General features: G+C 33.5%; 4 protein-coding genes and 1 pseudogene across 5 annotated transcripts; 4 read left to right on the forward strand and 1 right to left on the reverse strand.

Annotated features, from left to right (window-relative positions):
* The first annotated feature begins 1,377 nt into the window (after nt 1–1,377).
* On the forward strand, nt 1,378–1,734 carry LOC137806402 (uncharacterized). Its single transcript, XM_068606514.1, has one exon. The coding sequence runs from the start codon at nt 1,378–1,380 to the stop codon at nt 1,732–1,734; it is 357 nt and encodes a 118-aa protein (XP_068462615.1).
* A 5,847-nt stretch (nt 1,735–7,581) lies between these two features.
* On the forward strand, nt 7,582–7,687 carry LOC137811521 (small nucleolar RNA R71; annotated as a pseudogene).
* Nucleotides 7,688–10,179: 2,492 nt separating this feature from the next.
* Nucleotides 10,180–13,179, forward strand: LOC137823840 (protein MAIN-LIKE 1-like). Of its 2 annotated transcripts, XM_068629132.1 has the most exons (4): nt 10,180–10,284; nt 11,297–11,493; nt 11,596–12,811; nt 12,886–13,179. In XM_068629132.1, the coding sequence occupies exons 3-4, from the start codon at nt 11,996–11,998 to the stop codon at nt 13,048–13,050; spliced, it is 981 nt and encodes a 326-aa protein (XP_068485233.1). In that variant the 5' UTR covers nt 10,180–10,284; nt 11,297–11,493; nt 11,596–11,995; the 3' UTR covers nt 13,051–13,179. The 2 variants fall into 2 exon arrangements, with proteins under 2 accessions (XP_068485233.1, XP_068485241.1); XM_068629140.1 differs by lacking the exon at nt 10,180–10,284 and having other exon boundaries at nt 11,268–11,493.
* LOC137806410 (protein MAIN-LIKE 2-like) lies at nt 11,371–11,981 on the forward strand. The gene is made up of 2 exons (XM_068606527.1): nt 11,371–11,488; nt 11,596–11,981. Exons 1-2 carry the CDS (start codon nt 11,371–11,373, stop codon nt 11,979–11,981), a joined length of 504 nt encoding a protein of 167 aa, XP_068462628.1.
* Nucleotides 13,180–13,633: 454 nt separating the features above from the next.
* Nucleotides 13,634–16,424, reverse strand: LOC137806419 (PKS-NRPS hybrid synthetase cheA-like). Its single transcript, XM_068606539.1, has 4 exons — nt 16,402–16,424; nt 15,927–16,023; nt 13,742–15,847; nt 13,634–13,645 (listed from the first exon to the last, which is right to left on the reverse strand). Exons 1-4 carry the CDS (start codon nt 16,422–16,424, stop codon nt 13,634–13,636), a joined length of 2,238 nt encoding a protein of 745 aa, XP_068462640.1.
* Nucleotides 16,425–17,382: the final 958 nt, after the last annotated feature.

The following is a 17,382-nucleotide window of genomic DNA, read 5'->3' on the forward strand; positions in this document are numbered from 1 at the left end:
ATCAATCTCTTGAAATTTCGATTGAATCAGTTGTTTGTGGTTTTTAAAATAGTATTGAAAAGCTTGACTTTGTTGTCAAGCTAATTCAATCGTTTGTTTTGTGTTTTCAATCGGTTGATTTTATGATATCCTTAACAGAATTCTGTTAAGATTTACCAAACTGTCTTTAATGATCCTAACTACCTTTGACTCATTAATTAAATGTTTTTAACCACTTGATTGGTCTATATAAAAGTTTTTTTACGCTTCTAATAATCTTGAACTAAGAAAATGAGCTTTATCAAAGAAAGTTTTCAAGATTTCAAAGTGCTTTGGATCATTTTATAAGAGTGGAATAGGATTGTATTGTATTCATCTTTGCTTTAATCTGATTGTATCTAGGTGTACTCATTCCTCTCTCTCTTGACTACTGTATTTCTGTGAGAATTGTTGGTGTGCATATTCAAAGGTTGTTCTGACCTGTGGTGTTTTTTTCCAAAGGTGGTGTGTGTTCAGGAATGGTTCAAGATCACCACTTTGGTGTGTTGTGTGTAATCAAGGTTTTTGATTACTTAGTGATTCTCAGTGGTTGCTGAGGACTGGATGTAGCTCTTGGTAAATAGTGAACTGGTATAAACTCTCCGTGTTAATCTCTTTATCCTTTCTCTCTTTTAAAACTATTTTAGCTTTGTTTTTAACACTGTTATAAACAACTGATTGTTTTGCAAAAATAACCGGTTGATTTTCTACAATCACATTAAAACAGTTTTGAAATTGCCTGAACTGATTTCTAATTCATTAATTCCTCATTAGCTTTCAATCTAACTTCAATATTTGCGAAAATTTTTCTTAAACAATTCACCCCCCCTCCTTGTTTAAAGCCTATAATTCTAACAAATATAATCTCAACAGCCAGAATATAATTCAACAGTAACAATATTCGATTAACGTGTACCTATTATTTTCGAGTACCAACATTCTTAACCATTTTTACTTGCATTTAATAATGTGCTTCAACTAATTCAATTATTTCGTCTATTGTTTTTAATTATCTTTTCCACGTAGACTTACTAAAAACCTGAACCGTCCTCTCAATGAATTATTGTGCCCATCTCTGGCCCAGGCCGAGCTGAGCATGACTTATTCAACCGAGCTGACCATACGTAAATTTTTGGGTCGAGATTCGAGCACTCCTGTTCAGTACAAGATTGATTTTTTCAGGGCCATTTGCGTAATTAAAGATCTCACTTTCCTAGTGGGAAATTCATCTAAAAGCTTTATGAGGAATGATATGTGTGCTTAAGTGCTTTGATATTAATATTTGTAGTGGTAAAGTTTTTCATCCTCTTCCTGTTAGATGAAAGTTTCCTTCACTAGGTTGGGTTAAAATTAACATTGATGGCGCTGCTAGGGGTTATCCTAGTCTTGCTGCTTGTGGTGATATTTTTTCTTGGGAGTATGGGGGAGTTTATTGGTGGTTTCTCTGCTTTCCTTGATGTTCAGACTGCTTTGGTTGCTAAGTTTAATGGATTTATACGTGCTATTGAAGAAGCTCAAAAGATGGGTCTTACTAGTTTATGGCTTCAATGTGATTCTTCCTTAGTTTGTGTTGCATTTACTGCTAGGACTAATGTTCTTTGTATGTTTCATAATAGGTGGAACACTTGTCTTAATTATTATGGGAAAATCAAGTTTAGGGTTTCTCACATTTTTCGTGAAGGGAATGCATGTGCTGACAAGCTTGCTAACTTATGATTTATTCATAGAGAACAATTTCATTGGTAAAATAGGCTTTCATCTAGTCTTTTTTTAGAATTATTTATTAATATGTGTAGACTACCTATGTATCACTTTTGTTAATATATAGATTTTGTCTAGGACCCCATAATTACTTTTATTTCCTTTCTTTCTTTCTTTTAATAATACTTTTTTCATGTGGTGGAAAATGATTGTTGGTACTTGAGGTGTTACCCTAGCTGAGATGTCAAGTTTCATCGTGATGCCTAACATAAGAGCTTTTATAAAAAAAAAAAACAAAAGAGTGGAAAAAACTGCTTAAGAACTATTCTTCAATATCATTCCAATTATTTAAGTTGTGGTTGGGGTAGGATTTAAGTCACTCCTTTACCTTGCCAGGTAGTGAGAAAGGGAATAATCTCAAGTACATTGATTCCAAGTCCTTTTCTTCAAATCCCATGGTTCCAACTAATTCATAGAATGTTGATAGATGAGTGTAAGGGTCCTCATGATTCATTCTTGTCAATTGATGGCTACTTATCAAGCTAAAAAATTTGGATTCATTTCTAATTATCTAGTTGTAGCAAGCATAGCTATGCTTGAAAATTATCTTGCTCCTTGTTGCATAGCATAGTCTCCTAAGGTTCTTCTTTGAGGATTTACAATCCTCCCTCCTTGATTATTTTTGTTGTCAACTATGTTCTTTGGTTCGGGTGTCTGAGATTGAGAGTTGATTGTGGTTAGATCTAATCCTTCTTTTCTCTCATTAATCTTGTTTGAGCTTTCTTCTTTCTTTTCTAAAAGCTTTTCAACATCCTGCTCAAACAAGAAATCTTCTAAGAGGTCTTGCCTCTTGTTAGAATAGAAGTATGATCCTTTCGAAAGAGATAAGAATTAAACAAAAGAAACTAGAAATAAAATGAAAAGGGTTAGAGGGTCAAAAGAAGTTACAATACACTACTTCTTCAAAGTGAAAGATATAACTATTGTTAAATCAATTAATTCCCCGACAACGAAGCCAAAAAAACTTGATGGAGGCATATTTAAAATCTTTTTCTATGTCAACCATAATACAGCTGAGGGTTGTCGTATCCACAAAGAATTAAATTTTACCAAAGTTGTAATATCTTTCAAAATAAAGTGATATGATAATAAAAGTTGGTTGCATTTTTTTATCAAATAATTATAATATCCTAAGATAGTATTTAGCAAGGTTGAAACTTTGACATAATAATAAAGTAAAAGAATAGCAATGCAACATAAGTGTTGGGATTGAAATAGCTTTACATATTTCTTTTATTATTGTTGATCAAGGATGATCTTGAGTGTGTAAAGATGGAAGTAGGAATGCTTAAAGTAACCAGCTAAGCCATGTACACTTACCTATCTTTTAATGCAGGTTTTAGGTTTGCTGCAGTTTGTGGTTTTTTGTATAAGGGTTGGGACACCCCTGAAGTGTCCCTTTTAATTAAATTAATTCTTTGATGATAAAAAAAAGGATGATCTTGAGTTTTGATGTCTCCAAATCCATGAAGTTTGGTGAAAGGTTGAGTTGTTGCTTGTGTGGGTGGGTTCTGGGTAGATTAAATGTGTAATTCACTCTTTGTTTGAATCTAAAGCTGATTTGAATCAAAACCTTTTTGAAAAAAAAAAGATTGTTTTCTAAAGAAGTGGAAAAACAACCTGTTGTTTTGTTGTTTCAATCGATTGTTTGACACTTTGTGGTTTTTGAAAAGGGTTTGAAGCTGTTTGACTTTGCTGTCAAACCAATTTAATCGATTGTTTCGAGAATTCAACCGATTATTTTTTGAAAATCCATAACAAATTTCTACTAAGTTTGGTAAATCAGTTTTAAATTTTTTCTAACTATTTTGGCTCCTGGTTTAAATGATTTTAACAACCTTTGGAGTATATGATGACTTTTTACGGCAAGTGCCCCGTGTTTGTCAGAAGTAATAATTGTCCCTAAGGACGGATATCGATCCCACAAGGAACAGTGAATTATCGAGTACAATATTTGCTAAATATAACAATAGAACAATAAAAAGAGTTTGAAGTGATGATGTTGGCACTGATCAATAAGAAAACAAAGAATTAGTTGCTTCAATTGGAAAAATAGGGATTAGGTTTCATCTCTTTCACTCTCATGTATTTTGATTAGCATGTTAATATTGAGTTCTTTGATTGAAATTGATGCCCGTAGAAAATTCATTTATATCGATCTCTCGCATATAAAATCCTTAAGAATGTTTCCTAAATATCGATCCCTCGCATATTTATAAAAACAACTTAGAATCACACTCAGACGTTAATGGCAATTAACATTTCAAGTTTATCCCTAACACTCAAATATGCTAAGTATTGATGTTTAGGTCCAAATCCTAAAAATACCTCTCGGTCAAATTTAAGATTCTCAATTTGTCACGGAAAGTTAAAAGTAAAACAACAATACCAATAATCAATCGAGAACTGAATATTAATATATAAGATATCACCTCAATACATAAGAGTTTGAGCAGATTCCTCCCAATCCCAAAGGGTAGAATTAGCTACGCATACTTCTAGCACCTTCCATTCTCCCAATAGGTTACAATTCACTCTATGGTGTTTTCCTCTCAATCTGCCACACTACAGTTGAGCCTTTAGCCCTCTATTTATCCTAGTTTTCTAGGGTTAGGTTGTTTCCTGTGTCGCTTTAATGGGCTAAATGATAAAACATAAAAAAATGCTCAATCTTTCTTTGCATCTTTTTTCATTCTGGGACCTTCTATCTTTATCTTTTTAGCTCAAATCATTCATCTTTAATCCAAATCTCCAATCTTCCTTAGAAATCTGCAATTAACACCAAATTTGGGAATAAAATACTCTTATTCAAATAAAGATCATAAAAAATATAAAAAGGTATAAATTCATAAATTATGGATTATTTTATATGTAAATTAGCAATAAATCCTCATAAGTGCCTATATTTTAATATGAAATATTACTGAAATTAGGCACTTATCACTCTCCCCAACTTAGCATCTTGCTTGTCCTCAAGCAAAGTAAATGAATATATTTGAATTTAAATATCAAACAGCTTAATTCACTAAACAACAGATCAAATTAGAAACTTATGATGCTTCCAAATTCAAATATAGAAAAATATAGACACAATCAACTTCTAGGATCAAATCAAAACAAACAAATGACAATTCATCCAGGAATATCTTCTCATATGCTCACAGCTAAGTGTTTCTCTCTATTTTCACTGAATCATAACAAATCACGGTTGCTTTTCATTTCATCTTCAAATCACAAACATATTAGAAACACGAATCTTGAGGTCTTTTCCAGGGTTGTAATGAGGCTGGGCTTCCAAAAAATATTGGTTTTTCTTAGATAACAAAATACACATCTTAAAGAAGAAGAACATACCTACAATTCAGTAATAGAGAACATATATGTTATCTAATCACCACTTTCTTTCAATGTGACCTTTTTCCTCATTTTCTTTCTTTTCATGATTTTCATGAAATTTTCTCTATCTTTGTTTTCTATTTCTTTTTCTTCTTCTGTTTCTCTTTTTTTTTCTTTTCTTTTTTCAATAATAGGAAAAGGTTCTTCCTATTTTCAACTTTTTGAACTTTCACAATCAGAACCAACCATTCCCTTTTCAATATATAATGCATCTATGTTCTCCTTCCTTAGACATGCTAAAGGGTAGGAAATTATATCAATAAAGGTTAAGGTGCAATATTAACAAAAAAATTCTTGGCCCAAAGGGGATATAAAAAAAAATGGAATTCTAATATAAAGGTTGGTTTTTTGGCCCTGGCTCCTAAAATAACACAAACAAATGCCTCAATCATCTTCATGCTCTTTTATGATGCAACAAAAATAAAAATTAAGCAACCACAACTGTCAATTCATCAGTAAAACTCTCAAAACTGTTTAAGGTTCACACACTCACTTGGTTTAAATGGTCTCATTCCTTTTTGTCTTGTCATTGTCTGTCCTAATCAATCATCCTGTTAAATTTTCATGTATCATAATTTTAACTATATTTGAATAGGGATTCAATCATATTTTCTTTTCTAACATGTGTCTAATTCATGTCACTATTTAATATTTAAACACAAATTCTTTTTTCCACAATTCAAAATTAATATTCTAGTTCTTTTTTATTTGAAAAAAAATAAACTAGAAAACAAACAAATTAAAACTGAAATTTATTCAAGAAAGATAATTCAAGACTTAAAACTACCAAACTAACAAAATAGGAAATTTATTCAAAATAAGCAATAAAAACAAACTAAACAAATAAGCAAATAAACAGAAAACAAAATAACCGAAAAATAAAATAAGACAAAATTCAAATAACTGAAAAGAAAAGAGAATTAGTAAGATAAAACCATATTTTTGCTCAATCCTCTCAGTAAGCGCTCGTTTAACGTCATCTAGCTTGATGCCTGTTTATTTCAAGATGCAATATCTCTTTGATCCATCCTTTTGTACACATTATTCCCCTGCATTAAAATTTTTATGACCATAAAAAAGATTTAAAGTTACCTCTTCATCTTGAACTCTAACTTGAAGTTCTCCTTTGTCAACATCAACTATAATTCTAGCAGTCTTCATAAAGGGTCTTCCAAGTATCAAGGGAACCTCCTCATCTTCTTTCATGTCCATCATAACAAAATCCATTGGGAATGTGAATTTATCCACCTTGACGAGAACATCTTCAACCAAAACATATGGATACTTGGTTACTTGATAAGCTAACTTTAAAGTCATCTTGGTGGTTTAATCTCCAAATCACCTATTTTCTTCAGCATTGCCAAAGGAATTATATTTACGCTTGCTCCCAAATCCAATAAAGCATTGGCTACTAAGGAAGCACCTATAGACACGGGAAGGTTAAAACTCTCTGGGTCCTTGAATTTTTTAGGCAAACCTTTTTGAATAATGACATTGTATCTATCCTCCCGCTCTATATTTCTTTCTTCAATATAGCTTCTATTCTTTCGAAATCTTTCAAATGTTAAATCTTGCTTCAAATTTCCTGCAAAATAATTTTTAGGGAGCAATTTATCAAAGAATTTTCTTTCCTTTTCTATTTTTTAAGGAGAATGAGGATATGATAAATCTTTTTCAAAAACTCCTTTCTCCTTATTTTCACTTTTCTTCTTTATTTTTTCCTCCTCACTTCTCTCTTTCTCATCTCTTTTCCCCTCTGTCTCATCTTTTTCTTCTTTTTCAGCCACTACATTATTGCAATGCTCTATTGAATTGGTTTGGCTATTGACTGAAAGCTGGCCACTTTGTTCCTCCGCAATTTGTGCAATTTGTTTGGTCAGTTGTCCCATCTGGATCTCTATACTCCTAATCATGGCCATGCTATTGTCCTGCTCTCTCACAATATTGTCCTACGTGCTCACAATCTTTGTCAGGACGGCTTCAACTTTACTCATTCTTTCAAGCATGGATGGATCCTCAACTTCAGGTGAATTGTTCTGATAAAAACAGTGATCATTAGGATGAACACCTCCACAAAAATCACACCTGATTGACTGACTCTAGCTTTGAGATGAATGAACAACATATAATTGTTGGGGCAATTTAGCCATTTGGGCAGTTATTTGCTCAATCTGCTATGTCAGAATCTTATTTTTAGCCAAGAGTGCATCTTCTAACAACCCTTTATTCTAAAGATCTTGTCCATCATGTTGGGCTTTATAATCAGTTGATGTCAATGCATCAATAATTATTGTCGCTTGTTCTACATCAAGGGTCATCATTGTGCCACCAGTTGCAGCATCTAGGAGTATCTTTATGTCAGATCTGAGACCATTCAGGAATATGCTCAGTTGAGCAATATCTTCAAACCCATGATTTGGGCATTTTCTAAGCATCATTTTAAATCTTTCCCATGTCTCACAGAATGATTCATCTGCTCCTTGTCTGAACACAGAAATTTCAGACTTTGCTTTGATGTAGCGAAAGATTGTAAAAAATCTTTGCTGAATTTTTCCCTTTACATCCTTCCAGCTAGTGAGACTCTGATTTGGAAGTGATCTGAGCCAATCTTTAGCATTTCCTGCCAATGAAAAAGGAAATATAAACAATTTCAATATCAGCAGATTGAAAACCCATTGTTCCCACCAATTCATAAAATGTGTCCAAATGTGAATATGGATCCTCATGTTCCATTGCTGTGAATTGATGGGTACTGATGAGAGTGAGAAAATTGGGATTTATTTCCAAGGCCTTAGCGGTAGCAGGTATTGCGATACTAAAATAATGCCTTGGTCCTTGGTACATGACATAATCCTCAAGTGTCCTCCTATGAGGTGGTGCTTGTTCTTCTGCCATGTTGCTTTCCTCCTAAAACATATTAGTGGAGAAAAAAAAAACAGAGTACTTTTTTTCTTTAAAAAGAATAAAATAAAATAAATTCAAAATAAATTTGAAGATAAAAATAAAAACAAAATATGTAAAATAAAATAAAAATAAAACAAAAACAAAAATAAAACACTAAAATGACGTTAAGAGAAAAATAAAAAGAATATTAAAAAAAAATAATATAGATAAAATAAAAACTAAAAACAGAATAAAAGAAAACACTAAAAACAAGAAATAACGTACTTAAAAATAAAAAATAAATACTAGAAATAAAATAAAATAAAGCTAAAAAAAATAAAACTGAAAACTATAATCGTAAACTAACTAATATTCTAACTAACTTACGTAGAAATAAAAACTAAAACTAGTAATAAAATATAATTAAAACAAATAAATAACAGGTACGTAAATTTAAATAAAACTACCTAAAATAAAACTACGTAAACTAATCCTAAAAAAAACTAAAATAAAAAATAATAAAACAAAACAAAATAAAATAAAAATAAACTAAAATAAATAACGTAAAGAAAAGAAAGAAAATAATATAAAAACAACTTTCTTTTTTTAAACAGCAAATCTATAATAAAATCAAATATAATTTTAATAAAATAAACAAAATCAAAATAAATCAAAAAGATTAAAATATTTATAATATTTAAAAAATTATACTTAACTGTAAAAAAAAACTTGATAACTTTTTACGGCAAGTATTGTCAGAACTAATAATTATCCGTAAGTATGCTGATTGATTGAAGATATTTCTATTTTTATTTTATTTTCAGCTGGTTCGTTGCTTATTGATGGAATTTTGTATGAGGGGTATGAGAGACGTATGAGGGGTATTTCCATTTTGGCTCAAGCTGTCTATGTTTTCCTTCTTCCCGATAGATGTGGGTGTACTAAATGCATATTTTTTTTGCTTCATTTTGCTGCATGCGTAATTCGGCACATCAAACACTTTTGCTGCAAGATTGCCAAATATTGCCTTCATTTTCGGTTCTCCTCTCTCCTCATTTACATGCCATTCTTGGAATAGCTAGCGCTGCCAGTTTTTCTTTTACTTGAATTTGGATCTCGTTTACAACTTAAATGTTTTTAAAAAAAAAATATTTTCATTTGTGTTCACCTTCCTCCCGTAGAATCTGAAATTATTTTTTCTTATAAAGTATGAAAAAGTAAAAATTAGTATTTTAATTGAGACTAGAACTTCCAAAGTTAAAACCAATGAGTGATTGTTGTCCGAACATTGAACTAGGATTACATAATCTAAAAGAAGAAATATATTTTGAATTGTACGATACGTATGAGTCCCTAACTATAATATGAATTATGAGTTGTATAATCAAAAGTTATTTTCATATTTCAAAATATCTTTCGGATTGTACAACTGGATAATTTTACTCTATATTTTGGATTGTACAATCTAGAAGGTACTTCCAAATCTAAAATTACTTACTGGGATCGAAATACATATTTTAGTAACAAGGTGTTACCGATCTTACAGTCCGGTATACGCAAAAAAAAATGAATAAAAAAATAAGTGAACAGAAAACGAAAACACCACAAAATTTATCTCAACCACTAACGTTTACCACCAGCAACTACTGACCACAACAAACAACCAAGATCACTAACATATACTCATAAGGATACGGTTAGAATTAAAAAATTATGGAGGTGCAGGGAGAGGTATGGAGGTGCAAGGAGAATTTGACCATTAGCTTTAGAGGTTGTTAATAATGAGATTGGAAGGCAAGCAACTTGTAGAGACGTTTTTGTTTTTTTTCCTTTTCGCAGGCCGGATTGTTTTTTGACACAGTTAGTTATTCTTTTCACCCCGAATCTTTTAAAAGATTTGGGCCCAATCTGCTGGCTCAATAATTTTACTATTCTTCACATATGCTTTCTATATATACACCATGTTTTTTTATAGGCAATTGCTTCCTGCACCCCCACGTTTTTCTTCCTGCACCCCCACAGTCTTATGCAAAGACTAAATCGTCCTTAATAGTTTTTCAAATTCCAAAAATACCCTTCACTTAAAAAAACCCTAAAAGGTGCAGGCAACCATTCTCTTAGTGCGCAGCCGTGAGTTTCATTTTCTAGCAGCAGCCGCACCTACAAATCGCCGTCCTTACAATCTCAGACATTTTCTCTTGCTGATATAGAGTGTTTTTAATCAAGGTAAGTTAATTTCGTTGCTTTCGGATCTGCACATCCGATTTTTTTATGGATTTTTGTTTCCGTAAGTGTTTTATAGCATTCTAAATCATAGAATCCGCTTGAGTCCCGAATTTATGCCTGCGGTAAAATCCCGGATTTATAGTTCTGGGAAAGTTCCGAATTTTTTTATCCGAAAAAGTTCCAAATTTTTGAATCTGGGAACGTTTCGAAATTTTGGATCCGGGAAAGTTTTGAATTTTTGAATCCCCTCTGCTCATGAAATCCATATAAATTAGTTGAAATAATATGAATGTTAACTGGCAAAACAAATTATTAGAACTCCCTGTTTATAAATCTTTTTTAAACTTCACAATTATCATAATGTTTTCCAATGCTAAGTGCAGTACCAAAAACAGCCAAAGATCAAATCAATTTCTATTTGAGCTGAAAAGGAAATGTAACAATATTTTATGCAAAACTTCTTTGCCACCCTTCTACTGTGCAAGTTCTTACTTGTTCTCTTATTTTATGCAATATGATATGATTAAACCAAAAGTTAAGTATATAGCATGCAAAGTGTGTACTTGGAATCCAACATGGGAGATCTTTACGGGACCCACCCAAACACTAAGTTCATCTAAAGCTTGTATTTTATTTATTTTAATCCCCGGAACATACTCCATTGTCAGAATCTGCATTTGAAAAATAGTTAAATTACATAGATGAATAAGAAATACATCATAAGTAAAATGGGAAAGATGTATAACTGCAATGTTTTGTCTATGATACAGTAAATCCCAGTATATTGCAATCAATCTCCTGAAAATATTTAACTCGTGTTACATTAACAAGGATCAGACAAAGTCACATATATAATAAAAGGAAACTTGTGTTTTTATGATCTTAGATAACAATGTTTGTTTAGTAGAAATGATACAATGCTTTTTTTTATCTCTTTTAGTTTCAATAGAATTTTATATTTGTTGTTTTGTGTTTGTATTGGTTCAACATCTTGATCGTCTACATCCCACAGCCTCTGTTAGAAGAAGAAGAAGACATGTTAATGGAGATGAAGAACATGTTGAACTTGAAGAAGCTGAACCCCAAATGGAGGTGGAGGACGAAGGCGCACCTGAAGTAGAAGGTGAAGGTTATCCTGGAGGTCCACGAGATGGGACATTATTGACAAGTTATGAAGACCATGTGGCCATGCAATTATGGAATGGTGTGGTAAGTAAATATGTTGTATTATCATACTTGTTCATTGTTAATTTGATATGATTTTCGTTCATTAAATTGTATATTTTATATGATTTTGGTTGGTTAAATTAGGATCGAGGAGAGTTAAAATTGGTGTCTCATGGCCGAAAATGAATAAGATGGGTGCTCCTCATCCTCGGATACTACCTGCAGTGGAGTTGTCAGGTTTAGTTGGACTTGTTGGGGCAAGCTATGACACAATAGACAAAGGATTGTTGTGTGCCTTTGTAGAAAGGTGGCACCCAGAGACAAATTCTTTTCATCTTCCTATAGGTGAGTTGACCATCACATTGGATGATGTGTCGAATTTGTTGCACCTCCCAATTATCGGACAGTTTTACACGTACCCGAGCTTGGATACAGCTACGGCGACCGATTTGCTTGTTGATTCACTTCGTGTAGAACGGGGAGTAGCAGTTGCTGAGACTCGCCATTGTGGGGTGGACATGTGCGTCTAAGCTGGTTGAGGGAGATGTATGAGGACGCATGTAGCAGGAGACAATGGACTGTGGCTGCACGGGCATATTTGTTACACCTAGTAGGTTGCACCATCTTTGCAGATAAGAGTGCTACATCGGTTAGTGTATCCTACTTGGGATTATTTGTAGATTTAAGGCACACCGGAGGATACTCATGGGCAGCAGCTGCTTTGACCCACATGTATGAGCAGTTGGGAGATGGTTCTTATGCAAATACTAGACAGTTAGCTGGGTATGTCACGTTATTGGCATCGTGGATATATGAGCACTTTCCGAGTATTGGGCATCGACAAGTTCGGGATGACTATGTTGAGGATGAGTCGCGGTGTATGAAATATGTGGTCGGGAGTAGGTTGTCCACACTTGCATCTGTTCGGATGCAATTAGATAGTCTTTGTATAAGTGTTGTTCAATGGATGCCCTATGAAGAGCATAGAGCGGTGCGTCCTTTTGAGTGGATTTCTTTATTTTCAGGGTACATTCGATTGAGGGCTTGTAGGCAGATGCATTTGCCTGAACGTGTACTTAGACAGTATGGATATATACAGTGTATCCCTCGTCACCCAGCCAATGGTGATCCCTCCACATCTGAGATCGACCATCGATGGTTAGATTTTAATGTTAACCTCGTACAGGGTGTCGTATTAGCAGCTGATGTTGGAACCTGTGTTCCTGCATATTTGGAATGGTTTCGGTCTATATCACATCCATATATCATTCAGATGGCTGAGGATAATCGACCTCCGGTGATTACCCCTGATGGACGACGTCAGGACGGGAATGATACTATCTCTGAGCATCCCGCAGTGGTAAGAACTTATTACTTGCTTATTTAAATAATACATTCTCAATTGCAATCAATGTAATTTGTTTATAATTGTAGGGTCTTTGTAGAAGAATAGCATCCACCTTGCAATTGATTATAGATGATGGTCATTTAACCGAGGATTCACCTGCATGGGAAGGGACACAGACAACCTTGATGCTAGCCCGATCAGCCACCGAGGACATGTCTGTGTATGTCCGCAGACGACGACACGGACGATGATGATGATCATTTTAGTTGTTGTTATGTTTTGTAATTTCGTGAATAAAGACTTAGTTTACAATTATTTCTAAATTTCTAAATTTGATGAATGAACATTTTGGTTATAAAATTAGACAATTCTTCTTCCGCATTTATAACAGTAAGAATGTTAACATATTCATTTATCAATGCAATTAAAACTATAAATGTCGCCTAATGGACATAATTTGTGTAAACATTTGCATCCGACTAGTATAATATGAACACCAAGTTTTGGCAATTGGATAACAATGAGTAGACCATAAAATATCTGTTGGTGGAATCGGGCAACCTTGTTGCAACTGAACCTGTTAAAAATTGTAAACAATGTCATTAATTATTAATTATGTTTTTCTATGATTCCTAAAGTTCATTAACAATGAAGTTGAACAAACCTGAACAAAATGATTTCTATGAACATGTCCAATACAGATGATGCGGTGATGATTAAAACCTGTTGGAGGTTGGGATCTTAATGGAAAAATAGTCAATGATTGTTTAAGAGATAAACACACAACAATCACATTATATCGATTCGCAATAACTTATCCCATATCCGGTATTGTCATCCACTTATCTGTACTTATCCGCAAACATAAGAAAATGTAACAAGTTAATCCAACTCATACACCATTTTACAATTAATAACATCATTCAAAATTTATAGAATTACCATGTGGTCAACTAGAAGTGAATTTTTCAGAAATTCATATCGTTCATCACCGCCAAACAAATCAATATATTCTTGACGCCATTGACAAAGTTCTTTATGCAAGTTCATGCGTACAATAGCCCAGAACTCCTCTCTCATACCCAATAATGCACCAACCGCACGATAACCACAATGACCGTCAGCCTTAACATCAACAATATCAACAATGTAAGGATGAATTCCCACTGGAAATTGTTGTAGCATTGGTATTGATTTGGTCAGAGGAGTCTTTGAAATAAATCCCTTGCTACATTTCAAACTAGATGAATTATCATGTTGTGAAAGAATGGCATCAACATGTTCAAAGTAAGAAGGAATTCGCTTCGTTGATCTACCAAATTTACTCTGACGCCCTTTTTGTGCACCTTTTGTTTTGACTTTCTCCGTTGGTGGACATAAAGATGTCTTACCAGCCATGTCAACCTCATTCAACCGATTCATGATGACAGCCCACTCTTGTTGGATGGACAACTCTGCTAAAGTATCATCATTTGAAATATCTAAAAAGCTTAATCGTGTCCAAATGAAATGCACTGAATGCAATGGTATGCTACCAACACCAAAGGAAGTCAATTCACAAGCACAAGGAAGGCCATGAGTAGATCTAATGGTGCACCCACAACGAGATTTATCTAAACCAACATATTCAACTCGATCACTCTCTTCTGCAATATACTGCAAGGCATATTTTGAAACGAAGCCAACCAATTTCTTATATCTTGTTACATTGAAGACATGACTCACTACATGCAAACTCTTTTCAAATGAAGATTTAATTGCATTATGTTGCAAGATGATCATCTTATTAATGGAATCCCAACAAAAGCATAAGTCCCCCATTGACGTCTCAAGGATCCTCTTTAAACTCCAATGTGCAGCCTCAACCCTGTTACTTGTCGTGTTGCCTAAGTGCATGACTTTATCCGTCCAAGCCTTAACAAACTTCTCTTTATGTGGATTTAACCAAGTACTAATCACATATTCAGTAAATATAGGCCATGGTGAACAAACAACATTAGAGGCCTCCACACGATGTTCATAGGACTCTACATTTTCACAATCAACAATTGCTCCCCAAGATTCCATCACTTGATCCCATGCCTCTTTTGGATAAACAATCATTCTACATTTTGCTTTAACATTTTTATCAATGTGAAAACGACATAACAAATTAGCAGCTTCGGGAAACACAACATTTATTGCATTCATTAAAGCAATATCTCTATCACTAACCACAACCTTTGGGTATGAATCAACTCTCAAAAACAAACCTTTTAGCTTCTCGACGGCCCATACAAAGTTATGATGACGTTCTGATGCGAGTAACATAAATGCAGCACTAAAGGTCAATCCCGTTGAGGTTACACCAACAACTTCAAACAAGGGCATCATATACCTATTAGTTTTATACGTACTGTCCATCATCAATACAATGTTAAAGGCATTCAATAACTTCACTGAATCAAGGTGTGTCCAAAATAAATCTTGCACAACATTCGTCCCTTCTTCAAACCTAGACCAATAGATATACATATCTCGCTCAAGTAACATCATCAATTGTTGCATTTCAGTTCTATCACCTCGTACTGATCTTTTGTACATATATCGTGCATTATAAACTTGTTTTATTGTGCTGACATTTTTCTCATTATGCTCTTTCATTGTTAGCAAAATATTTCTAGGCTTCACCGAACTCTTTGTCATGTCCATAAGCATTGACTTCTCACTGCATGTGAACCTACTAGCATATGGATGATCAACCAATGTATTTGCCAACTCATGATTATGAGACCCACAAATTAATTTCAATATCCATCCTTGACCACTCTTTATTGGATACCCTCGTAATCTGAAAGGACAACCACATTTCCTAGTTCCACTCTCAGTAACCTTTAAATCCTTCTTATATTGTCTGTATTTACCACCTCTCTCACAACCTAATAATACAAATGTCTTCCTTCCTCGTTGGCCAGTTGAAGTATCCGATCTCAATATCACAATAACAAAACCAAAGTGAAATGCAACTTTTCTAACCCACTTTAGGAGCTCATCCCGAGTACGAAATATCTACAAAAGTTATCATAACAAATTATTTCATTTACTAATTAACAAACAACTTAAACATACTTTACAAACTTAACCTTACCTCATCTGTAGTGAACGCATTTATACATTCATCATCATCCCACACATCAACCCCATCATATAATTCTTGTTCAATTTCTTGACTACTGTCCATGCTTCTACAAACAAAACAAAAAAAGCTAAATCATTGCATTTCAGATCCATGAATCCATAAGTCAAAAAAATCATTCCAGATCCACCAATCCATAATTCAAAAAAACCATTCCGGATTCAGGAATCCATAACAGAAAAAAACCATTCCGGATTCAGAAATCCATAATGCAATTTAAGCTTCCGGATTCACCAATCCATAATGCAATTTAAGCTTCCGGATTCACCAATCCGTAATACAATTCAGGCTTCCGGATTCAGTAATCCGGAAAACAACAATCTATGATAATTTTACTTCCGGAACACCCCTCATCTGGAAAACACAATGTAATTAATTCTGGATTCTTAAATCCGAAATATATTACCAGATCCCGATATCCGGTAACCTCGAAATCCCTATAACCGTCATGCCTTTAAAAAAAAACTACAGTCTTACCTCTAACACCCGAACAATACTTCGGCAACGTTCTGTATTGCTCCACCTTGCTCCGAAGAATTGCAAAGACTCCCAACAGTAATTGATATTTCAGTGACGAAGATGAATTGCTACAATGCAAGTCCAGGAGAGTGCCCTTTTCAAATTATAGGTCAAGGGTACTTTAGGAATATTAAGAATTGTGGGGGTGCAGGAAGAAAAATGTGGGGGTGCAGGAGGCAAAAGCCTTTTTTTTAAAAGATTAGTCCATTTAACTGGCCCAGCTTTTGTTCTATTTGCCACTCGCATTTTTATATGGCAAATTCTTTTTACACCCAATATTTTTGAACCTGCACTCAACACAATTTTAAAATTCCAAAAATATCCTTTATACCGAAAATGAAAATCCAAAATTAAAAAATAATACTTTATATTTAGCAAAGTTTTTTTCGTTGTCTTGTCATGACCTCAGTTACGACACACTAGCTTAAGGACATAAATTTAAAATTACTTTGATAAAAAAAACATTTTCACAAGTAATCTCACAATTACTCTATTGTATTGGGTTAATGCAATTGGTGATAACAAGTAAAGTAAAGGAGATAAGAGAGAGAACATGCGCATTGTGATTTATACTAGTTTGTCTGTCACAACAAATTACATCAAACTCTTGACCAACAATTCATGTTCAACTAGGAAAACTAATACTGCAAAGTACATTAGAGTATTCTTTAAGCTTATAGTCACTATTGGTTAACCCCTTGTATATTTTTTTCCTCAAGTCACTCCTAACTTAATGAGTATTTTTTCCTCAAGTCACTCCTGACTTGATGAGTATTCTTTCTCAAGCCACATTTGACTCAAACAAGTATTCTTTCAACAAATCACTAATGAGTATTATTTACTAAGTCACTATTTGCTTGTTGAATATTATTTTATAACCAACTCCTAA

The sequence above is a fragment of the Phaseolus vulgaris genome, chromosome 11 (genome assembly GCF_000499845.2).
Source record: "Phaseolus vulgaris cultivar G19833 chromosome 11, P. vulgaris v2.0, whole genome shotgun sequence".
Classification (NCBI taxonomy): domain Eukaryota; kingdom Viridiplantae; phylum Streptophyta; class Magnoliopsida; order Fabales; family Fabaceae; genus Phaseolus; species Phaseolus vulgaris.

Bases quoted from the DNA above. Each gene is read 5' to 3' on its own strand.
- LOC137806402 (XM_068606514.1), top strand. From the start codon at position 1,378: ATGGCGCTGCTAGGGGTTATCCTAGTCTTGCTGCTTGTGGTGATATTT.
- LOC137806410 (XM_068606527.1), top strand. From the start codon at position 11,371: ATGGAGGTGGAGGACGAAGGCGCACCTGAAGTAGAAGGTGAAGGTTAT. The intron at 11,489-11,595 runs GTGTGGTAAGTA...TGGTTAAATTAG, and splicing joins GGCCATGCAATTATGGAATG to GATCGAGGAGAGTTAAAATT.
- LOC137823840 (XM_068629132.1), top strand. From the start codon at position 11,996: ATGTATGAGGACGCATGTAGCAGGAGACAATGGACTGTGGCTGCACGG. The intron at 12,812-12,885 runs GTAAGAACTTAT...TTATAATTGTAG, and splicing joins TCTCTGAGCATCCCGCAGTG to GGTCTTTGTAGAAGAATAGC.
- LOC137806419 (XM_068606539.1), bottom strand. From the start codon at position 16,424: ATGACGGTTATAGGGATTTCGAG. The intron at 16,024-16,401 runs GTTACCGGATAT...TTTTGTTTGTAG, and splicing joins ACGGTTATAGGGATTTCGAG to AAGCATGGACAGTAGTCAAG. The intron at 15,848-15,926 runs GTAAGGTTAAGT...TAACTTTTGTAG, and splicing joins ATGCGTTCACTACAGATGAG to ATATTTCGTACTCGGGATGA.